The sequence below is a fragment of the Pelmatolapia mariae genome, linkage group LG20, assembly GCF_036321145.2.
Source record: "Pelmatolapia mariae isolate MD_Pm_ZW linkage group LG20, Pm_UMD_F_2, whole genome shotgun sequence".
In the NCBI taxonomy this organism is placed as follows: Eukaryota; Metazoa; Chordata; class Actinopteri; order Cichliformes; family Cichlidae; genus Pelmatolapia; species Pelmatolapia mariae.
Window position 1 is genome coordinate 42,214,828 of NC_086244.1, and position 24,660 is coordinate 42,239,487.

Below are 24,660 nucleotides of genomic sequence, written 5' to 3' on the forward strand. Positions count from 1 at the left end.
AAGCTTGATGGCAAAGTGTATACTATATCCAGAACAGAAACAACCGCATTATGCTTGTAACACAACTTTGGCTCTTTGCAAGTATCTGCACAAAGCCTCTGGTAATATGTTGTGCACAAAAAACAACTTCTCACCTGAGAGTTATTTTTAAAAGATTTTTTAAATTCATTGAATGCAGTACCACAGCTCACTTAAGACTGTCAAAGAATGGTATTTTATTGGACTAAAAACTAAAACTGCTCATAAACAAAAAATGTAATGATTAACCCTTGTGTGGTGTTCGTATTTTTGTTACTCAGCCAGTGTTCATGGGTCTGGTGGACCCGCTAGAGTTTTGGCTTTCCAAATTAACACTATCAAACAATTTTATGTTAAATTACTCAACAGATGTTTACTTCATCCCAATTACAAGCCATATGAACAGCAAACATAGTTAATTTTTTCCCTCTACCTTTGTTAGATCACATTTATGGATTAATGTGCTTCTTGGTTTTTTTTGTAAAATGTTATAAAAAAAATTTAATCAGTTATAATCAAGTGGAGTGAGTGGAAAGACACAACACATTTACACGTGAAGCAATATGTTTCACAACTAAATGGGATCAGCTGCTCATAAATGGTGACATTAGGCCCAGGGTTGTAAAACGGGGAGGCGATGCACCCACTTATCCCACACTGTCCTGATGGCAGCTAGCTTGTCTCTCTGCCGTCGAGCTGGTCTATCATCTCGGTTATCAAAACGGATAATCCTGGAAATTTTGTGGAAGTTTTCCAGAGACATTGATGCACGGAAAGGTTCTTGCCGGTTTCTGCATCCCACAGGGATTCTGTGGACTCCCCTTTGGACCTGAAAACTCCTGCAAAGATAAGCACCCCAAAGTAGGCCTTTGGGGTTCTTAGATCAATTTGGTCCATCTCCTTCCAACTCTCTCCAAAAACACACCTTCCTTCTAGATTACTGCAATCCAGAATAATTTTCTGGATGGAATCTGGGATGAAAAGCTCAAATGAAGACTTGATGTCCTGCACATGAGTAACTGTCAGCCGTGTTGGCCCTGGCTTATCACAGTAGCAGCTCTGCAGGCTGGCTCATTTCTTGGGTAAGAAGACCATTCAATTTCACCATTTATTGACATCCATATTTCTTCACTTGCTGTCTGGTGGGCTTGTTCTGGTCCTGGAGCTGGCTGCTGATGGGGTACTCGTCTTCGTTTTGTTACTAAATGGTGCTAAACCTCATCCTCTTCTTCAAAATCACTGTCAGACTCTGAATTTTCAGAAATGTGAAATATTCTGAAACCTCTTTGTCAACATCATCATCCGAAGCTTCTCTCTCTTCCAAAATCAATTGGAAGGCCCTAGCAGCAGATAATCTTTTGCCATCTTGATCAGTTGTGATAAAGAACCACACTGGCAGTCTTATTTATAATATTATGCCCCTAATTTGCAGGTGGGACAGGGTCGAGGTCGAGAACATAACATTTGGATCCCTCAAGAGAGCGGGTAAAATGTGCAGGAATGTAAGAGCAGATGGCGTTGATAGTTGAATTTTCAACAAAGTTGCAACTTTGAGCGGGAGCGGGAGGGGAAGGAAACACTATCAGCAGTACCAGAAAGAAGGAAGACAGAGTATGGGAACACAGGACCTACACTTTCAACACTTTTATTAGACCTGGGTCCAGTGGACCCGAACACCTTGTATGTAATGTAAATGCGTGTGGGGAGGTACAGTATGAGGTCGTTGAAAATTTGTTCGGATTTATGTTCTTCACAGAAAATAAGCCAAAGCCAATGAATTTCAGGTTGAAAAAATAATTATTTGTCTAATTTTTCTTTTGAAAAAAACTGAAAACGGGTCTCACAGACCCGAACACCATACAAGGGTTAATGTGTGATTACTTCTAGACAAAATCCTACCGTGGTTCAAGTATCGGCCACGAACAAGAATCACTTGTACAGGGTTCAGAACCCCTCCATGAATCAGTTTGTGTACTTTATTTATTTTTTTGTTTGTGTTTTATTTTTTGTTCATACATGCTTTATCTGTACTATCTGATTCCGTGTAATTATTAATGTACAAGTTGTTTTATTGCCTTCAGGAGGACTTTTACTTTGAAAGATATAAACGGAAGTTATGAGGTAGAAACGATTTCGTATGTGAAAACACGTCGTCATGTGCGGATGCTTGTGTTTAACTATGTTTTTATATTCCTGCACACGGGATTACACAGACTGTTGCATAAAGCATATTTCTTTCTTACGATATGAACCGGAAGTCCAGGTATTACTCCAGTGTTGCCAACTTACCTAGTACCGGAAGTGCTCATGTTGTGTTTATGGTCTCTTTCCTTTGTTAATGACAGCACACGGGGCTTACATTTTTTATACGCCAACACTTTAAATGACAACTAATATCAACGAAATACGGGAAAAACGTGTGCTGTATCAAGATTTATTTTTTGGCTGTACATCATTAACAAATACTTGTTTATCGAAATTAGCTCCGCGACGAGATATTAGTATCACTCATTTTCCCCGTGGTTCATCAAGGCCACACGAGAAGAATTGTTTTTGTCATGTGACAGGAAGTATATGTGAAGTTCGACATTATTCCAACATTATTCGGAAGTGTGTTATTTACAATGTAGCGACACATAACTCTAACGCATTGAAATACGACAGTTACAGCTTTTATTTTTTTGGTTTTTGATTTTGAGTAGCTCAACAGTGTTGCCATCAGTTGCTTATTAGATTAGCGGGTCGTGAGCTCTGTAACATGCTAGATTTAGCATTTAGCATACTGGCTACCTTGCTATCACCCGTCACCACAACCATCTCGACTTGGGTGCTCTCTTTTGACGAATAACGCTGGTCAATAAGTCCGCTTTCAGTTTCACTTTTTCTCTTATTTAGCTAGTGCCCCTTCCTTAATGCCGGAACATATTTGACTACATTGGGTTGCTGTTGCTGTCCCGCTAAATGTTTCTAAAGTCCTGTCCTGAGTGCTCTGACATGACATGGCCACCCACTGACAGTGGCAATAGGCTGGTACTGACAAGAACTCAAGGATGGATCGATAAGGCAGCTGTCGTCTTTGGCGGTGAGTCAGTGGCACTGCTGTCCGTGAGAGTAACGTTTGACCGATGTTTGTTGTAACACGCATATGCTAGCTAACTGCTGACTTTCCAGTTGAGGAATTTCCAGTTAGTCCTTCTGTACTAACACTGGATAAATCAAAACATTCCTGCTAATCCCATATATATGACTATGTCGTTGCTTCATTAATAGTAGCCGTTTCTGACGACACGTGATTGGATAGCTTTAGCCTGGTGCCTGCCGTGAGTATTTCGGTGATGAAACCAGCTGCAAAACCGCTGATTTGTGAGGATACCAGTTTGTAGAGAAGGTTATCACAGCCTGGCTGCTACATTTGGCTGAAGAACAGCAAGCCTACACCCCCAAAACCGCACCGCAGTTGCTTATAAATATGTGTGATTACGAAACGAATTTCGGGTCTCTTAGTGTGGCACTGCACAAGTGACACGTTAAAGGGCAATTCATGGAAAACCTGTGTTAGTAAAGTGTTCAGCCACCACATGCTGATAGAGTAGCTTCAGTCCTTGGATCTTACAGGAGGGCTAAACATAATTGCTCCAACAGACACCATACTTTCATGTTTTCATGGTGGTGTTGGAGAGCATTTTCTGACCCCTCAGGCAAAAATCTCCCATAGTACTGGTATGGTGATTGTGAAGGTTATAGCATATGAATCACACTATTTTCATTCTCGTACAATTCAGTGAGTGCCCTATTGACCAAGTAGTTGAAATCCCACATGAAACCAGTCCCATTAAGACAAAATGTTTCATTTTAGAGTACAAGTGCTACAGCTTGATTTCTTTAAGTTGTCGTCTATCTGTATCTGACTTGTAGCAATTTACTAGAATTTTGTAGGAACATTATGCAAATGGTTAAAAGAAATTTGTCTGCTATGTTTATTAGACATTTAACGGCTCCCTCGTAAGACCTGCAATCAAGAGGGTCAATCTTTCATCATCACAATTTTCTCCCACCGCGGGTGGCTCTCATCACCCCCGAGCCATCAGGATGTTGGAGGGCCTTGTTGCCTGGGTGCTGAACACATACCTAGGAAAATATGTTAGCAACCTAAACACAGATCAACTCTCCATTGCTCTTCTGAAAGGTAATTACACATGCTTAAATTGTACGGGCGAGTAACTTCACTTCTTTCATTTTTGCTTGTATTTCTTCTTCTTGTCTTTGTCCATTTTCCTCTCACCCTAGTCTGTTGTACTAGATGGCTGCCACTCCACTTTAACCAGTTTATGAATATTAGTTCTAAGTAAAATTTATTTCAGGGGGATGAAGATTGGCACACCTCTGCTATGCTGGTAGACTAATAGTGGTTTGATTTGCTGCTGTTTTAATGATCTGCAGCTCAGTGTTAACTGTGTGTGGTCAAAGGGAGTGTGCTTGGAAAATCATTTAAAGACAGTGTAAAAGCTGTCAATGTCAATCTGAATTCAGACACTTTTAAAGGAGTGTGCAGCAGCCCTAGTAAACATGGTGTTTATCTTTTTATTGTTATTCCTCAGGTGCGGTGGAGTTAGAGAACCTCCCTCTGAGGAAGGATGCCCTTCGAGAGTTTGACTTACCATTCGAAGTCAAAGCAGGTGAAACACATTCACTGATATCTGCACATAGTGTAGAGACAACTACTTTGTTTAAACAGATCTGTATCTGTATGAATACACAGAACTACTAGTCACTTATTTGCTAAGTGCAATCACCAGCAGTCAACCAAGTAGTTACCCTAGTTTGTCAGACTGGCTGAAGAATATTTTCAGAGTGCCTACATGTTTTCATAAAACAATTGATTTTGGGCATCAGTGTATCAAAAGAGGCAGTGGATACAATATATCTCTGTATCGATATTTCCTCCCACATTTATTTGGTACCAGAAGCCTTTTGTGTTGTGTTTGTAATCCAAGTAGTGTCATATAGAACTAAAGAAACGTAATCCTGATGCCATCCTTTATTGGCAATTGTTGGCGTATTTTGAATTTGCCTTTTGTTAGGAAATTATTTTTAAAAAGTTGAAAAGTCAGTTCAGATCTTTATTATGCAAATGGCAGGTTTTTCACCCTTTTCAGTGGGATTTTCAAAAGCAGTACTCGACTTTTGGAGGTCTATAGTTATCTTTTGATAGCTTCCGATGCAGGGAACTGCTCTGTATTTGTTCTACAGTATCAGTCATTGATACTGTTTACCATAAAATCTTACCTAACATGCTTAAGGCTGTAGTGGATATCTTTGGCTCTGCGTTAAATTATTTTTTTCCTATTTATCTGATAGGACTTTCTCTGTTAGGTCAAACAAGTTTTTCTCTATCATTGCCTTTCTAACAGTGGGGTGTTCTGCGGACCGTACCCTGCCACATACCTTCTGACCAGCCGGGAAGCCATCTAGCCTAGTCCAGCAGCAACATCTGCTGTCTGGGCCTGTGTGAGACGGTTGTCACAATGAGGCAAGGATGGAATGGGTGAATTAGGCACTTCCAGTCCCAACCCATCTCTTTAACAAGGCTCACCAGAGAGGTGATTTAGCCTCTCTCCATTCTTTCAGGAGGTTGAGGTGATATATTTGTGTGGCACCCCCACTATCCAACCGTACCGCTGCATAGTGAACACCCCTACTGGCTGTATCACAACGAAGGGCCATTGCCACTTGGCGAGTAACTTTGACCTGGATGAAGGGAGCAATGAGTGAAAATTGTCTGCGCTGACATTCCTGAGCCTGGAGCGGATTTTTGTGAGATAACCTCACCAATGTGTGAAGTTCAGCTCTCAGGTCCAGAACGAATTTCGTTCTTAGCTGGGCTTGGACCTTTCTCCCAGTTTTCTTTAACCAGATCCAACACCCTGAGCGAACAGTAACTCAAAGGGAGAAAATCCTGTGGAGGCCTGGGGAGAGTCTAACCAGGATTCTAATTGCGTTCATCCCTGTGAATGAACTTACAAAGCATGAACTTCAAGGTGTTATTCAGCTGCTCCACCAATGCCTCAGCAGATGGTAGACGCTGGTTCGAATAGACTTGATGCTTAGTAACTTGTAAAGCTCCTTTAACCCTCTGGGGACGACAGACACGCCAACAAATCCAAATCACATGACCAATTTAAGATGACATAGCGTCAAAATGCAGCCCCACTAAGTCTCCATTTTTCCAGTTTGCAGTTATTTCATGATTCAGGCTTTAAAGGGTGGCGGCAAAAAATATGACAAAGGCGCCGGTTTCACATCCGCAAAGAAGACTATTACAAAGCATTGGTTCAGTCCTGACATTTGTATGGAATCGTTCTGGATACGATGTCTTATCCATGTTATTAATCTTGAACATACCACAGCAAAATTAAATAAAGCTCGACCCATGACTGTTGAAGCTTGGAAAATCTTTGTAGGTTTCCTGCGAATGGAGCCTTAGCTTGACGCTCCGCTTAGTCCCGCTTTCCATATCCAAAAAAAAAAACCAACAGTCCTTGATAGTTTCTCAATATTTACTTCAAAAGTCCAAACAGGTACACAGCAGCAGAATTCCAAATTATGAAAACTTACAAAGCTCAATTCAAAATGGATGAAGAGAGATTGCGAGGTCAAAAAACCATGTGGCTCCACTCTCCTCTCGCCCAACTTCCTGTTTTTTCTGCACTATCAAAATAAAAGCATACATTTCAAATTAAACTGCATGTAGGCTCCTACAATCTTCTCATCCAAAGTTATCTCCTGGAAGAGGCACTGACTGGTTATGACTTTGTGTTCTTGTGGGTTTTTTTTTTGTTTTTTTTCTTGCTGTCCCTATGCCTTGTGACCAATGTTTGCTGTGCTACTGCAGTTTACAATTGTGCTGTATATGTCTGTCATGGCTTTCCGTTGGGCCTTCTCAAATAGGGGGAAAAGCTGTGGTGAACAAAGTGCAACAAAATAAACTTCCGCAGCACTGCAGTGCCTTATGTGTCGGGTTCTTTTTGTGTTACTGAGTGATTACTCAGTAGGGAGTTTAAAAGTCATTTCAAGCCTTGCAATGCATGATTAACAGACATGAATTAACATCTGCAGTATTTAAAAAAGTACTTGTTCTGTTTCTTTTACTAGGCTTCATTGGAAAGATCACTCTCCAGATCCCTTTCTACCGGCCTCACAGTGACCCATGGGTCATCTCCATGTCCCAGCTCAACCTGATTGTTGGCCCTGCCCAGCTGCAGGAGTATGATGGGGAGAGGGACAAAGAAGAGGAGAGAGAACGCAAAAAACGCCTCCTCAAAGCTCTCGAGGACAAATTCAAAGTAAGTAGATCAAAAGTGTTTTGTTTTTTCCCAGAAATGGTGGAAATAAAAAATAACAATGTAACAATAAGTTCATCTTGCCATTTAATTGTCTGGTTACTAATGAACTTTGCCTCACAGTGAAAACACCGTTGTAAATTGTAGATGCAGGCCACTGCATCAGTTCTCGCCTAAACAATTTAAGGTTATCTCACCTAACTATTATTTTTGATTGTAATAAAATTATTTTCTGTCTTATGTCCAGACGAGCTCATGACATGGCAAGTTGTCTGTCCGTCTGTCCATCCAGAATTCACAGGAATCGCTTTTATCTCATACACTGATTTTATGATGTCTGGCTTTTCTACTAAGCACAGTTATCTTTGATGTATTTTTTGTATGTCTTTGGCTCTTTCAGAATGAGTGTGAACAGACAGGAGAGTCGTACTGGTACTCGGTGACTGCCTCATTAGTCACCAGAATTGTGGAAAATATTGAGGTAAGACATGAGATACCAGTTGAGATTATATCAAAAACAAATAATAATATAAATAATTATTACAAACAGCCCAACGGATAAACAGAATTTGGTCCATTTTATGTTTTGCCCTCACAGCAGTGGTTTTGTCTTCAGCAGTTAAAAATAAATAAATAACCTCCTCTCTTCCATGAAGCAGCTTTTAAAAGAAATCTTCCTGAAAAGTCTCTGAAAATAGAAACGTGCATGCGTGTGCAGTCAGCTTGTGATCTTGTTTGAACAAGGAGCGGACGGTGACCAGAGGGTCATTTTGGCCTGTTGAGAACACCTGACATGTACAAGCTACATAGAATACACACATCAGGCACAATTCTCTCAGGGTCACATTTACTGCAGACTTTGAATTTCTTCATTTATGAACAACGACACAGCTGGTTCGCTTCATTCAAAAGTTAGCTTAACTTTAGTTCTCATTGTCTGACCTTGAGTTACAGACTGAACTGTGACTAAATGATGTTTTTTTTTTATATGTCTAGCTGAAGATCCAAAATGTGCATCTACGATTTGAGGATGACTTTTCCAACCCAGAGAAGCCCTTTTCCTTTGGCGTTTGCATCAAAAATATATGTGCTCAGAACCCTTCCAGGGAATTGGTAAGTGTTAGTTGATTTCATAAAATCCAATCATTTGTTATATTCATGAGAACAGATGATACAGTAGTCCGTTTGTTTTCTGTTCTTCTTGTAAGACTAGTTATTGCTACACAAAGATTTTCCGATCTGGGGCGATCGTGGCTCAAGAGTTGGGAGTTCGCCTTGTAATTGGAAGGTTGCCGGTTCGAGCCCCGGCTCTGACAGTCTTGGTCGTTGTGTCCTTGGGCAAGACACTTCACCCGTTGCCTACTGGTGGTGGTCAGAGGGCCCGGTGGCGCCAGTGTCCGGCAGCCTCGCCTCTGTCAGTGCGCCCCAGGGTGGCTGTGGCTACAACGTAGCTTGCCATCACCAGTGTGTGAATGTGTGTGTGAATGGGTGGATGACTGGTTGTGTAAAGCGCTTTGGGGTCCTTAGGGACTAGTAAAGCGCTATACAAATACAGGAAAAAGCAGTTAAAAAACACTTTGTGTGCATCATTGTAACAAGTTCTTCCATTGCATACTGATTTATGTATTGACATTTTCACTTTATAGCTTAGCCCAGACCTGTAAAGTTATTGCATCTCATACTATTGCTACTCTCAGTTTGGACTGGCAGCCATCATGACATTTTCCGGTTACAAACAGCAGCTGTAGCAGTGAATGAGAACTAAGGAAAATGAGAAGACAAGAAGGAAATTACCTGTGTTTGTCTGAAAACAAGAACAACAAAAAAACATTACCATAAAACGTTCTTCTCATCTTCCTACAGCACCACAACCAACTCACCCCAACCAGTCATGACAGATGGCTGAGCTTGGTTCTGGTGGAGGTTTCTTCCTGATAAAAGGAAGTTTCTCCTTCCCACTGTCACCAAGTGCTTTTTCATAGGAGGTTATCACCCCATAGTTGGGGTTTTCTCTGTATTATTGTAGGGTCTTTAGCTTATAGTGTAAACATATATATTTGTATTAGAAAGTTTAACTGATATGGATTAATATGTCATCTATTCTTGTTCTGATCATTCTCGGCCTCTTTCATGAAATGGGCAGTCATTACACAGGGATGTTCCTGGCGACTAGTCTGAAACTAAGAAACACTAAGATATTACTGCATTATTATATTACTCAGTTACACCTGAGAACCGTTTAATGGAAAATGTCAAAAACTAATAACAAAGGTGTTTTAAACTATTAAGGACATTCTTAATAATAAATCATGTTGGTGGCAACATTACACATAGCGTAATGTTGATAATGCACGATGTGAGGTGTTGCACCGTTAAGTAGCAGACGAAAAACAATTAAAATAAACCAACATGTTACTATAAAAGATATCACTTTGTATTACTAAAATGTGATCAATTAAATTGCGACTGGAAAGAGTGGAGCATTGTGCCGTGCATTATGATTCATGCGGTTTGAAAATTCATGACAACCACTTCAATGAAAGTTAAAATCTAAAATAGTAACAATAAATCATTCTTCCGCTTATCTGAAGTCGGGCCGCATGGCAGCAGGAAAGCCCAGACATCTCTCTCGCCACCTCCTCCAGCTTATCCAGGGAAACGTTGAGCTATTCGCAGGCCGGCTGATAGATGTAATCTATCAGCCATCTTGTCCCGGGTCTACCCCTGGACCTCCTCCCAGTAAGACATACCTGGCCGAAGCACCTTACCCGGGAGGTGACGGCCTTAGGTGTCTCATTTCAATCCAAGATGAGTAGTGGCTCTACTCTGAACCCCTGCTGAATGATTGAACTCCTCACCAACCTTTTGGAGAAAGTTAATTTCCGGGTGTATCCGTGAACTCAGTCTAATAGGGTTAGCAAAAACATCAGGCCTAGATTAACAGATTTATGCCATTTTTCAACAACAGTGTGTCATCTCGTGGCAGATGTCTGCCTAATATTTAGGACAATAATTTACCGGCATTGGGCATCAATTCAAATTTGAACTATTAGATTAAAAGACTGTTATGTCTGTTACCGACCAGTGACAACAGTGACAATTAGTCGGCTAGTCAACTAGACGTGCAGATGCCTAATCACAAGTCACCCTCCTTAATGCTGTGTTACATTAATGCAAAATTGCCCTGGAAAGCACTAAATACTGTTAACTATTTAAGTATTAAGTATTACTGATGAGCAGCAGAGTATCACAAAAAGAGATTCTGTGTGCCTATTCATTTTTTTCTGTGGAAAATTAGAAGCATTATCAAACACTTCCATTAATCTGTCAGCTATGCCTGAGACATGCCCTAAAATGACACCAGTCAATCAGTCAGTTAATATCAGATGTGCATCACATTTACAAAAGAGGTTAGAGGGTAAACTGCTCCTTTTATTGATTAAGGACTTGGTTTGGTCTTTGGATTTGAGGTTAGTGGTGGTTTTCTTTTGCAGGTCCAGAAGCTCTTCAGACAAAAGCAGTTGGAGATCGAAGACTTCAGTGTCTACTGGGACACTGAGTGTGAAATGCTGGGAAAGCTGCCCATTAACCAGATCCAGGTCAGTCATATGGTGAACTTGGTGGGAGATCACTGGAGTATTACAGCTCAGTTCTGAAGACCACCTGGATGGCTTGTCTTTAAAATTCAGTTCACTAAAACGCTGATAGAATGAACAACAATCTTCCAAAATACATTCACTTGTTTGCTGTTTTGATGATGATGAAAAGTGTTTGGGTTGTATCAAGTAACTATGATTTCATAGCATTACAACACATTCAAAAGACGTTTATTCTGATGACCATAGTCCTGTATGGACCAAGATGATGCCCACAGCATCACAGGTCCACCTGATTGTTATACTGTGAGGATCAAGGGTTCAGGATTTTCTTTTACATTGTCACCCCTCTTTTTATAGTCCACCAGTTAGAAATCCTCTTGGATTATAATCTGTAATTATACAAAGCTAGATCAAAAGTAAAATTTTCTCAAAAGAGATACCCCATATGAGTAGGCTAATTGTTTTTCTAACTAACAGGATGCTATGAGCCAGTGTATGCAAAGCCGTGAGCATCAGTACATCTTTGAGCCGGTGTGCGCCTCTGTGCTGCTCCGAAGAAACACCTCCAAGGAGCCTTTGAGGTCCCGACACACCCCACGAATCGAAGGCCAGGTTCAGCTGGAGTCTATGTCTTTACGCCTTTCACAGGTCTGTATGAAAACCTAACGCCCTCTTTTTTTAAACAGTGACAACTGTTTCTGTAAAATTATATATGTGAGGGTTTCATATCCCCAAGGAATAATTTGAGGATCTCCATAATCCCACAGTCATGCTGTGGGGATGTATGATTGAAGCAGTGTCTGCCCATAACTGGGGCTGAGATAACTGATGTAGGTAAACAACTGTACAGTGGGCCCCTGGGATGGATAAGATTTGCCCTAAAAGTTCCTGAAGGCTCTGGATGTTGTAGGGCTGTCCTGGCTGACACGTCTCTGCAACGTTGTCTTGAGCGGTACCTCTGGATTGGCATACTGAGTAGGTGGTTCCCCTGTTTCAGAAGAGGGACCAGAGGATGTGCTCGAACTAGGGGGATCATCTAGGGCTGCCCTTTGTCACTGATTTTTCATAGTTTTTATATACAGAAAATCTAGGCATAGCCAGGTAGTGACCTCCAGCTTTCAGTGGAGTGGTTTGAGGCTGAGCTTGAAGTGGTGGAAATGAGAATCAGCACCTCTTAAGTCTGAAACCGTGGCTCTCAGCTGGAAAAGGATCAAGGAAAAGTTAGAACCCCAGGTGAAGGAGGTATCGGGGTCTTGTTCGCTAGTGAAGAGAGAGCGAAGCGTGAGATTGACAGATGGATTGGGGCTGTACAGATCTGTTCTGATGAGGAAACAGCTGAGCATAAAAGAGCTGAGCTGCTGGTCAATCTGCATTCCTCACCTATGGTCCCAAGCTATGAGTAGTGACCAATGAGATCATGGATACAAGCGGCAGAAATGAGTTTCTGGGTAACTAGGTTCTTCCTTAGAGTAGAGCCGCTGCTCCTCCACCTCGAAATGAGCCAGTTGAGGTAGTTCGGGGGGGTCTGACTAGGATACCTACTAGACGGCTCCTAGGTGAGGTATTCCGGGCATGTCCTACAGGGAGGAGGCCCCAGGGCAGACCCAGGACTCACTGGAGAGAATGCATTTCTTGGCTGGCTTGGGTACGTCTCAGTGTCCCGCTGGATGAGCTGGAAGAGGTGGACTAGGTGAGGGAAGTCTGGGCTTCTCTGCTCAGGCTACTTGCCCCACAATCTGACCCCTGATCACCAGTAGAAAATGGATGTATGGATTTTCCATTGAAGCATTCCTTGTATCCTTAGGAACTGAAGCTAATCTGGAGCTTTCACAGACCAAGGCTAGAATTTTGGATGATGTTTGTTGTCTGTGTGTCTTGCCTCTTAGGTGCAGTACCAGCAGATCATGGCCTTCCTTAAAGAGCTGGATCGCAGGGAAAGAGAGATGTTTTACAGAAAGTGGAGACCAAAAGTACCTATTTCAGGAAAGTAAGTTCACACTTAAAGCTACAGTGTGGAAGATCTCACTGCTGGATGTCAGTAGATTGCAGACTGCAGTCAACTGAATTCCGTTTTCTTACCTCTCTTGATTGAACTCCATAACACTAGCGACTGTAACCAAAGACATTTTAGTTTTTGAGTTATAAACTATTATTTTCTCTTAAAAAGTTGATATTTGCGAATAGGAATCAGGAGGTGAAATTAGTTTTTTATGACAAAAACATGAACCTTTGTAATCGGATTACTTTATCCCTATGCTGGTCACGTTGTCCCTTTCTTTCATGTTTTGCTTCTTTGGTGAAGGACACTTTGTTCGATGATAAAACATAGATGTGATCCTTGATAGCTTGATTTGAAGGTATATCTTGAAGGTGTACACTCAAATCAAATTTGCCCCCACAGCACGCGAATGCCTACAAGTTCTTTTCTCCACCTGTGGCTTACTGTGTATCTGCCTGGCCCGTAGCTACATGCAGACACACACAAACACTGATCACCAAACTTCCAGCCTCTGATCCAGCATCCACTCTGCTCCGCCTCAGTCTGCAGCTGCCTCTCCTCAGCTCTGCTGCTCAGACCTGAAACTGTTTGGCCATGGAATTTCCTCTTTATTTCCTCGGATTAGTTTTCCACACTCTAAAGTCTCTCCCGAGTTCAGCTACCATAACCCTGCTGCTCAGAACAGTCAGTAACCCAAGTGTTCAGTCACATTCTCCCCGCTCTGCTACGGGTCAAAATAATGCTGTTTTTTTCTTTACCAGTAGACTTGATAACATGCTGTACTGTATTTTAATACTCGGGTTGTTGTTTAATAAACCTTTGAAATCATGCAGCTGCCGACAGTGGTGGATGTTTGCCATCCAAGCCAACCTGAGTGACATAAAAGAGCAACGGCGGCGAGGCAGTTGGGACTTTGCCCTGCAGCGCGCCCGGGACTCCCTAACCTACACCAGCCTCTACTTCAGAAGACTCAAAGGAGTTCCACTGAGTCCTCAGGAAGAGGTACTTCAGTAAGAGAAAGACGAGATGAATAAGTAGAAGAAGTATTCAGTATAACATGTTGCTAATATAAAAAGAAAAAATCTATTACTAATAAAAACTGCTAAAAGTACACAGTGTTGAGTATTTTTGAATGATGGCTAGATCCCTTAACAGATACTCCTGTTGCCCACATCTGTACCATTTTCTATAGATAAGAAAGATATTTTTGTATAAAATCCTGCTTAGCTGAACAGTGATGGCATTTGTTTCCAGCTAAAATACATTAACCTCATTATGTTCTTAGATTCACTCTTGTTGTCTGTCCAAGTGCATGGATAGGAAGGCAGTTAATTTGTACTGTACTGATCTTTCAAGATTATATTCTTCTGAGAACATTTCCCTGGACTTTTTCATCTAGAGTGAGCTGGAGCGGGTTGAGGAGGAGCAGACGTTTGAAGAGCTTCAGCTTCTCAGAGAAGTTGTCCATGAGTGGTTTCGAAAGCAGGAAGTAATCGCAGAGGTATTCTCAGGTTTTATTCATTTTAAACAAAAAACACATTATTGTGTCATTTCCCAGCCTTACGTAAATGCCTTTCAGATATTGTGTTGTCATTAATCACCCCACCCTTAAACTAGTCAGCCTACAAGAAATGCAGCCATCACTCCTCAGACGGTCATTGATCTTTGTGAACGTTGCAGTCATCTTATTTCCGTGTCACCTCTGTCAGAATGTACGTGAGCCCAGCAGTGAGCCCCAGACGTGTTCATCTACAACATCTGTTCCAAAGAGCGGGAGTTCAGGAATGATCCAGTACCTACAATCGTGGTTCCCAGGCTGGGGGGGCTGGTATGGAGAGTCCCAGGATCCAGATAGGCCACAAGAACTCCTGCAAAGTCCATCCTCTTGGAATATTCTTGGTGAGCTAGGCGATCGCGGTACCTTTGACAAATGCCAGCTGCGAACAGTTTTACATCTATTTTTCGTCTGTTTGTAAACTCTAGTTGTGGTAGTGCACACATGTCTTGTGAAGCAATCTTCTGTTTAAAATAATGTAAAGGTTTAATATTTTTCCAGCAGAAACAGAAGACTTGTTCGACCCCTTGGAGGACTCTCACACTTTGAACACTTTCACCAGGCGAGATCATCTGTTTGCCCGGTTGGAGTTCTTACTGGAGAAGGGTGGAGTCACCCTCTTCCACCAGGACAAGTGCGGAGACACGCTGCATGAGAGTGGAGTCATACAGCTGGAATTCTCTGGTATATCAAAGCAGGAATTGTGTCTTTTAAATGTCTAAACTCAAGCATCTCAAATGAAAAACCAGAGTATTTGCACGTCTAATCTGCTGTGTGTGGAAGAGTTGGATTGAGGAGGCTGTGCTTTGGTTAGATTTATTAGAGAACCATTAATACTCTGTCAATGATGGTAATTTTTCAACTTCTCCCACTCGGGCAGTTAATCAACCCTAAATGGACCCAGCAGCTCTGATAAACTGTAACATGTTTGTTCACTTGTTTTGTGGCTTCATTCACCTGCAGGGTGCAGGATGGAAACATAGTTGAATACAGTCTGCATTGAATATCAAGAGAGGGGGGTACCCTGGGTGAACAAATTCAAGTCCCCCTGAAATATTTTAGTTGAGATGGATGATCTCACGTAAAACATTAATGTCCTAGCCTTACAGATAAGGACCTGTTAGAGACACAAGAAACCAGCCAGTTAAGAGTCACATGACTGATTTCCGGTCTTTGTTCCAACAAGTGACTGATGTTCACAATCTGTTATAAGTTTAATCTACCTACAGCTATTTTTCCCATAGACTGATGGGAAAATGTAATACACTCAAAACCTGTGCACGTCTGTCAAAATCCAAATGACTGTAACTGTTTCCACAGGGGTGAAAGTGATGGTAGAGTCTCTCCCTCGCTCAGAGTCCTCCTTATTGTCTGTAAAGCTGGGAAGTTTGTTCCTTCGAGACTTGACCACTCAGGGCACCATCTTTCCTGTCCTGGTGTCGCCCAAAACGGTAAGCAGTGATGGCAGAGCAGGGGGTTCATCACATAAAAATATTGAAAAAGTGAATTGCAGTTCCTCAAACACACAGTTAATTATATTTTGCTGTTACATGTTATAGGGGAACGTTGTTGTTGTTGCTAACCAGTCATCGAGCCAGTCCAGCACTACTTCTGGTAAGGTTTTTGTCTTGTGTTAATGTTAATGACCAATTACAGTTATGAAGTAAAGTTTTATGGAAACAGAATAAAATAATTGGTTCGTTGAGCTTGTGGCTATGCTGTATGTGGGTGAGTATTAAATTGTGCACAAATGGTTGAGGGAAGTTTTTAAATTCAGTGTGTCGATATGTGTGTCCTGCCAGTGGATTAATTTAGACCATCTCATCATTTAGTCCGGAAAAATAGTTTGCTGCTTTTATTAAAAAAGCCCTTTGTAAAGGTAGAACGTCTTACTTTTCATCACTAATTGAAGAAAATAAAAGCAACCCTAGGTTCCTCTTCAGCACTGTAGCCAGGCTGACAAAAGGTCAAAGCTCTGTTGTGCCAAGCATTCCTTTAACCTTAACTAGTAATGACTTCATGAACTTCGTCACAGTCTTTTGCAGTCTTCTTCCTAGAAGTCCTACTATTAATTAATGTTTCAATCTTAAATATGATCAACCTATTTCGATTAATCCGCTGTGTACCAAATGTACCAAAGATCTTCAAGCTGGCAGTATTTGAACTGTTACTAAAAAACCCATCACTTGACCCTTCTCTCTTAGCTAATTACATTCCAATCTCCAACCTTCCCGATCATCTGCAGAGGAAAGGTTTATTTGAGTTTCAGTCAGGTTTCAGTACAGAATATGGTCTCTGGGTGTGGATTCATCGCTGTGCTTGTCCTGCTAGACCTCAGTGCAGCGTTTGGTACTGTTTACCATAATATTTTATTACAGCGATTAGAGCATACTGTAGGTATTACAGGAACTGTGCTATAGTGGTTTGAATCATATCTGTCTTCTACTTTGATAAAGTGTATAGTTAGAGCTGGATCAAGTGACCCTGAACCCCCTCTTAGTTACACTGCAATAGGTCTAGGATGATGGATTGATTGATTGATGATACTTATCCCGAGGGAAATGCTGAGGGATTCCCACAATGCATTGAGTGTTTCTTTTTCATTCACCTTTTTCACTCACTGTGTTTATACACCACTCTGCATTAATTATTAGTAATCTCTCTCTCTTCCAGAGTGTGTCTTTGTCCTGTCATTCATCGCCCCAACCGATCATGGCAGATGGCTGCCCCTCCCCGAGGCTGGTTCTGGAGGTTTCTTCCTGTTAAAAGGGAGATTTTCCTTCTCACTGTAACCAAAGCATTTGCTTATAGGGGGTCTCTCTCTGTTTTCTTTGTATTAATTTAACTAATCTCTTTAAATTACAATATTAAGCACCTCAAGGCGGCTGTTGTTTTGATTTGGTGCCATATAAATAAAATTGAACTGAATTGAATGTCGTCTGTGAGATGGTTATGAGTAACTTCTTCTCTAAAGAGCAAAATTTTGTTTGTGGATAAATTCATAAAGCTGTTACTATTTAAGGTTGCTAGTTAAGATTTAAAGGATTGATTGGTTCAACAGAGCTCTTACTTTTTTGTGAGCATGGCTACCGTGCAGAGAGAAACCTAGGGTTGTTCTCCTCTACACAGTATCCAGAGTCATATGCAGTGAAATGGTAAAAATGGTAAATGGCCTGTATTTATATAGCGCTTTACTGGTCCCTAAGGACCCCAAAGCGCTTTACATATCCAGTCATTCACCCATTCACACACACATATGCAGTGAAGATGTAAAGCTGAGATAATCAGCCTACATGTGAGAGCAGAGTTCAGGTTGCTGTTCTGTTCTGTGTTGGCACATGGCAGTGAAGAAAATAACAGTAGAGGAATTGTATTCTTAAACTTAGTTGCAGCACTTTCAGAAAGACACCTGCTGTGATGAAACTTATCACCCACTGCTGTGTAATCCATTATAGGGCGAATTGTGCTTTTATTGCATACTACCAGATTTGAGTGACTATTTCCTTTTTTAACATAACACACTTGAGAACACTTTGTTTGTTATGTTTCTGTCAGGATGCAATGCGGAATGCGTATCATGCCCAGTGTTTGAGATGATTTACGAGCGTAACCCTGTGAGGTGCAAGTTTGAGAGAAGACTGGAAGTAAACACTAGTCCACTGAACATAATCTACAACCCACAAGCAATAAAAGAAGTGATTGAATTCTTTTATAAGGGAAGAATTCACACCTCGGGTAAGTATATTTAAAGTGGATTTTATACCTTGCTGGTTTTCCTCTGTAGCATGTTTTGCAAGCACTGAGACCAGAAATGTGTTCTGCATGAGTGGTCATGTGATACGCAATTGCAAGCAGAGCTGACTGAATTGAGACTGTTTAAAAACTGTTTACTGTTTAAATACATGTCTTTCAAACCCAGGTTTTGGGTATCAGTCAGAACTGGAGCTGAGAGTGGCAGAAGCTGCAAGGAGGCAGTACAACAAGCTGAAAATGCAGACCAAGGCAGAAATCCGACAAACCATCGATCAGCTGCTTGTGGGAGAGTTCATTGTAAGAAACATTCTCTGAATTCAATTACATTTTTCAGTCAATTCAGTTTTATTTATATAGTGCCAAATCACAACAGCAATTGCCTCATGTTGCTCATGGTGGTATGAAAAAGTTAAATCACCATTAAATCTTACTCATGTCTGATTCGTAGGAGAACAGTAAGCGCTGGACCATGAAATTGGACATCTCTGCACCCCAGGTGATTTTTCCTGATGACTTCCAGTCGGGAGACCCAATGCTTGTTGTTGTTGATTTAGGCAGGATTCTGCTGACAAACTCTCAAGGTAAATCAGCCATTTCACTAATATGCCTCAGTGTCTTTGTTCTTTTTCCCACTGTTAAGAGTGATATCTCACTTACCCCTGCTATTGTATCCATTGTTTTTCAAGATGACAATAAGTCCAACTCAATGGCTACTCAGCCAGAAAGAGAAAACATAAGTGATGATGAGTACCAGACTCCTCTTGCAACCCCACCAGAATCTCCCCCACCTGAACTCGATGTGCCTTTGAAAGCGCAGGTGAAATACCCTGAGTTTACAAGCTTCAGGTCTCTGGAAGGTACTCAGGCCTACAGACAAAAGCTTTATGAAAAATACTCCTTGTCCTTTAAAGACCTCCAGATAATGGTCGGTCGCTATAAAGACAACTGGAAACATCTTCAGGAGAGTGAGGTAGGGCCTACACACGTGGTGGAGAAATTCAATGTGCTCTTGCAGCTTGAGCAGAGACTGCGCTACACATCTGACCCCCAGCTCCCCGGTGCTGTGCTGTCAGGAACCCTACCAGACCTCAAGATCCATATGAACCTTGAGAAGATGACTGCTCTTAGGAGTTGTCTGGCTAGACTAAACAGTCCAGCTGTAAATGAAGGAAACAAAGGCCAAGAGAAGAGTCAGACTGTCAGACCTTCTGATCCTCTTACCCTCCGCCATGAAAAGATATTTCAAAGAGAAGAGAGCTCATGGAAGCTGCAGGGTTCAGCCAAAAATCTGACTCAGAGCGTGATGACATTGGAGCAGCATACACGTGAAGTCTTGGTGGAATCCCGTCTACTGTTAGCTGAATTCAACATTAATTACATGCAGCTTGGTGTAGAGAGTGATGGGCGGTACATATCTGTTCTTAAAGTGTTTGGCACAAATGCTCATTTTGTCAAGCGACCATATGATGCAGAAGTTGCTCTAACTGTCCATGGTCTTCTGCTGGTGGACACCCTACAAACTTACGGCTCAGACTTTGACCTCCTTGTTGCTTCTCATAAGCATCTCAGTTTTGACATACCCACAGGCAGCCTAAGAGAAAGCCAGCCATCGTCTCCTGTTTCAGCTAATGGCAGTTCTCCTCCACATCAGCAAAGCTATACTGAGGAGTCTTCTCACCTGCCCTCAGATGGACTCTCCCCCTTCAGTTCCTTTTTCAAAGACCAAGAAGCCCTGATTAAGCTTGAGTACCAGTTTGTCAGCTCAGACTGCCCCTCCATGAATTTGGAAAGCTCCCTTCAGGTTACAAGCATGCAGGTCAATAACCTGGATATCATTCTCAACCCTGAGACTATGGTAGAACTGCTCAAGTTCCTGCAGAAGTCTTTCCCCAAAGAAGAAGGCACCTGGACATCACCAGTGCAACACGATAAAGCACAACAACATACAGAACAGGACTGTGGTGAGGAACAAGATGGGATATATCAGTCCACCTATGACCAGAACAAAGAACTGACTGTGGAGATCCATCGCCTCAACCTGCTTCTCCTCCGTACAGAGTCTACCAACACTGTTTTAGGTACTGAGAAGAAAGGTTTGAAGATTGCCACTGCCAGCATTACTGGTACCAAGGTCAATGTGTCCATGGGTAGCCGGTTGGATATTAACGGTTCACTTGGATGCATGCAGCTGGTGGACCTAACCCAGGAGGGAGGCCGAAGCCAGTTTGTGGTCAGCATCGGTAGTGTTGAAGACTGCTCCCCAAGTCTTGATGAATTAACATTCCTTCCCGATACAGGAGAACGTTCTCCTGCAGAAGCTTTGAATTTCCGCCTTGTGGAGAAATCCCAAGGAGAGTGTTCTTTGACACTTCAAATGGCATCATTGCACTACAACCACTCAGCGAAGTTCTTAAAGGAACTCAGTCTGTCAGCCAATGAAGTAGAAGACAATTTCCGCTCCATGTTGAAAAGAGCTGCCACGAAAGTGTCAACAGTTCTAGCCAACAAAACAGCAGAGTATAGTGGGATGGTGTCACTCTTTGAGACGCCGTCACGGAAAATGCGATCTTTGAGTCAGAGCTGGGCCTATCCGTTTGAGGATGAAGAGGACGTTCCCATGGAGGAACCTGAATCCACTTTAGATACATTCTTAGTAAAACTGACCCTCAACATTAGCATTGAATCACCAGTTGTGTCCATTCCCCGTAAGCCTGGTCACCCGGAACTCTTGGTTGGTCACCTGGGAAGCATAACAATCCAGAATTTTGTTGCTGGGCAAGACTCAGAAAAAGAAAGGTTGCAGGTGTTGGTGAAGGACATTTGCCTCTATTCACTCAACATGAGTAATTTAGTTGTGAAGAGGGTAGGCAAAGGGGTTAATGCTGGCAGCATGTCACCAACTCGCAACAGGAGCAACACTCAGGATGGACCACAGTTCACACGTCATGACTTCTTTGAATCCTTAAATAAGGGAAAAGGTGAGCACGCTTAAAATTTCTAGGATAGTTGTATTTCGGATGGCAGATTCTCTCCATGCTAATGCAAGTATGTTCATATAATTTCTTTCTTTCATTAGCTTTCCATATACTGAAAGACACCACTATACAGTTCACCCTGGAGAAAGTTCCTGTTGATGGAGATGCACAGTTTACTCTCCTCACCACAGAGGAATCCTTCAAGAGCACAGGACTACTGAGAATTGAGGGCAAATTTGTTAATCCTGTTAAGGTATATAACATAACTATATATGCATTCTGAATATAAGTCACTATTCATGAGTGAAGGACTGGTTACTTCTAAATACATAAATTGAAAACACAGACTGGTGGTTTTTCCTTATAGTTGGAAAAACCTGTATTTCTATAAAAGAAAAATTCTAAACAACAGTAGTCTGACAATTACTGAATATTAATGTGTGAGAAGTGTAAACTATATTTTAACTAAATTTATAAACAAGATTACAAAAATGACACAGATACCTTGGTTTCCTCCATTAGTTTCTGAGCTGGTCTGTAACATGTAGTAAGTCATGTAATGTATCATATACAAAAGTTGCGCCAACACAGAAAATGTTGGTCTAAAGGTCTAGTTCAGAGACCTGAGCTAAAAGCTGTGAGACATCTATGGAGCAGTATTATGACCACAATAAGAAACAAATATAGTATTGATCATTTTAAAATTAAAGTGAAAGTGGAAGTTTGCCTAGAAACAACTGTAATCTCCACATTTTGAGTTTTTTCTCAAAATAGAATTTCAACTTTATTCTCAAAATGATCTGTATTTGGTTTTTGTTTCTTAATGTGGCCATAATACTCTGTTGTAGACACCAGGTTCCCCAAACAAATGAGTTAAAAAATTCACCATCCGTGCATGTTTTTAATATAGAGAAAACTATACATAGAGACAAAAAACATTTTTTATTGTATGCTGTAGAGTTGTGCATTTTAAAATAAAAGTGGAATTCAGCTGCCAGCCACTCGTGCAACTGCAGTTTGTGGCACATCTGCATCATTTATATTTTTCAGAGGTGGAAAGGTGGAGAGTATTTTGGATTAATCTTCCTAAAATATACTTGTAAAAAGTTAGGAAGTAAGACTTTCATAATTAAAAGCAATAATTTAAAAAACAGTTTTTGTTTAGATGTAACTGCCTCTCGTTTTTTCCAGATTTTAAAGATACAAATTTTAAAGTAACTCTATTATTTTAATAATTTTGGCTTATCACAGCATCATATGGTTACACCAACACTAGCTTGACTGGCTTCACCATTCCCTTTTGAGAATACTTTATTCCAACACAGCTGCACCACCTTCTGCTTGAGATGAAGTCGGATATAACATGCGATGGCTGTGCAAGTCTTACTGCTGGGTTATTAATTGCTTTAACATTTCATTCTGGTGACAGGTGTTCCTGTGCAAGCCTGTGTATGAACAAGTCCTCCAGACACTGGACAATTTATCCCTGACTGAAGAGCAACATGTTACACCGAGCCAGCCGCCCACACCCCCACCACCAACACCTTCCTGCACCAAACCTCACCGCTTTCCCGACCCCCAGGGAGGAATGTTTGCAAGGGACCCTCCTCACTTCAGCTTCTCTCACATGTCACTTTCATCTCCTTTGCCTCTACAGTCAAACAAACATACAATTGACTCTTCCTCATTCACTCAGGTAAAAGTAACCTTACATGTGGCAGAATTGCAGGTTCATCTCAGTGCTGATCTAACACAGGGGTCCCAGGGCTTAGTCAGTTTGCGCTTCCAAGATTTGGAGGGAGACTTTACCAAGGATCACCCTCATTTACTGGAAATCCAGCTGGCTCTTCGTTCCCTGCTCATGGAAGACCTTTTGGAGCAGAATCCCGAGTCCAAGTACAAACATTTGATGGTGTCGCGTGGAGCTCCCAAACCTTCCACCTTTAGTCCAAAGGAGTACCTTTCTCAAAGCTGTCCATCAGCATCTAATGCTCTGTACCCAGTCATGCCTCGGTCACTGCCCGCTCACATGGAGGAGGCTCAGAATGTCTTCCAGCTGTACCAGAGGCATCCTAGCAACCCTTCATCTAGCAGTCGCAAATCCAAGAGGGGCCCGGACTGTCCCAGCACTCCTCCTCCTTCTCCGAACCACCACACACCCTCTCCTAACCCACCACCAGATTTTGATGAGTCATTAGTCCATATCAGTGTACAGCTGGTTGACCAGAACCATCCAGAGTTCAGAACGCGTTATGGGAGCGTAGGCCGAAGTGTGGACGTTGACTTTAACTGCCTGGACGTTTTGATCACGCTACAGACCTGGGTGGTTATTCTGGACTTTTTTGGTGTTGGCTCTACTGCCAATAATCATGCAGTCAAGGTGCCTGTGACACCCCAACCCGCGCCAGGAGAGCCTCTCTATGAGCCAGACAGCAGTGAGAAGGACAAAAGAGAGCCTGTCAACACCAAAGTCGACCTGAAGGTATGTCACGCAGCCTGCTAAAAGTTATCAGGCCTTATGCTGAATGCATATGGATTCAATAATTAATAGATCCTGTGTGAAAATATAGTCTGTTTATCATTGATGCAGGCTACATTGCTCTAAGGATAGCAATGTAAGGCTGTCAGGCACAATTTTGTAATTTTGTTTCTGTATGCTGTAACAATTTAAGATGCTGTCATTGAAGTGTACACTTTAAGCTTAAATTGGAGTAATTTCTAAAATAATTTGCAAGAGTTTTAGGCATTTTTGATACAGTACTCAAGTTTTTACAGACGCAAAAGAAACTGGACAATTAACCAAAGAGCAGTTTCATGGCTTGATGGAAAACACCTATACAGCGCGTTCCAAATTATTATGCAAATGATATTTTTCTCTGATTTTCCTGAATAGTCGATTCAAATGACAGTCGGCATAATTTTCGAGTCATCAACCATTAGAGTATAATTCAAATGTTACTCAACAAACCTCCCAATGAAAACAGTATGTCTTTCAAAAATAAAAAAACTAAAATGCACTGTTCCAAATTATTATGCACACAGAGTTTCACAACATTTTAAAGATTGTAGAGAATTGAATATGGTCATTTGTTGAATTTGCAGCATTAGGAGATCATATTTACTGAAATCAAAATCTATTTCAGTCAAAAACATCTTAACAGGTCAAGTAACATATTAACATAGGGCCCCTTATTTGATAGCAGTTTCACAGTTCTTGCATCCATGGAACTTGTGAGTTTTTGGAGAGTTTCTGCTTGAATGTCTTTACAGGATGTCAGAATAGCCTCCCAGAACTGCTGTTTGGATGTGAACTGCCTCCCACCCTCATATTTTTTTGTTTGAGGATGCTCCAAAGGTTCTCAATAGGATTGAGGTCAGGGAAGAATGGGGGCCACACCATGAGTTACTCTCCTTTTATGCC

The 24,660-nt window shown here is 41.6% G+C and overlaps 1 protein-coding gene across 3 annotated transcripts in view; it reads left to right on the forward strand.

Moving 5' to 3' along the window:
- Positions 1-2,617: 2,617 nt before the first annotated feature.
- vps13d (vacuolar protein sorting 13 homolog D) overlaps positions 2,618-24,660 on the forward strand; it is a 75,696-nt gene continuing 53,653 nt past the window's right edge. For 2 of the 3 annotated variants that reach the window (XM_063464834.1, XM_063464835.1), the window contains exons 1-21: positions 2,618-3,100; positions 4,003-4,204; positions 4,617-4,694; positions 7,171-7,361; positions 7,759-7,839; positions 8,355-8,471; positions 10,853-10,957; positions 11,435-11,605; positions 12,844-12,944; positions 13,790-13,958; positions 14,356-14,457; positions 14,666-14,855; positions 15,013-15,195; positions 15,832-15,962; positions 16,071-16,125; positions 18,067-18,246; positions 18,431-18,561; positions 18,713-18,845; positions 18,951-21,242; positions 21,341-21,492; positions 22,669-23,721. In XM_063464834.1, the coding sequence (XP_063320904.1) occupies positions 4,108-4,204; positions 4,617-4,694; positions 7,171-7,361; positions 7,759-7,839; positions 8,355-8,471; positions 10,853-10,957; positions 11,435-11,605; positions 12,844-12,944; positions 13,790-13,958; positions 14,356-14,457; positions 14,666-14,855; positions 15,013-15,195; positions 15,832-15,962; positions 16,071-16,125; positions 18,067-18,246; positions 18,431-18,561; positions 18,713-18,845; positions 18,951-21,242; positions 21,341-21,492; positions 22,669-23,721 (5,712 nt within the window). In that variant the 5' untranslated portion in view covers positions 2,618-3,100; positions 4,003-4,107. The remainder of the gene's footprint in view (positions 3,101-4,002; positions 4,205-4,616; positions 4,695-7,170; positions 7,362-7,758; positions 7,840-8,354; positions 8,472-10,852; positions 10,958-11,434; positions 11,606-12,843; positions 12,945-13,789; positions 13,959-14,355; positions 14,458-14,665; positions 14,856-15,012; positions 15,196-15,831; positions 15,963-16,070; positions 16,126-18,066; positions 18,247-18,430; positions 18,562-18,712; positions 18,846-18,950; positions 21,243-21,340; positions 21,493-22,668; positions 23,722-24,660) is intronic. The other variant, XM_063464836.1, reaches the window with a different exon arrangement.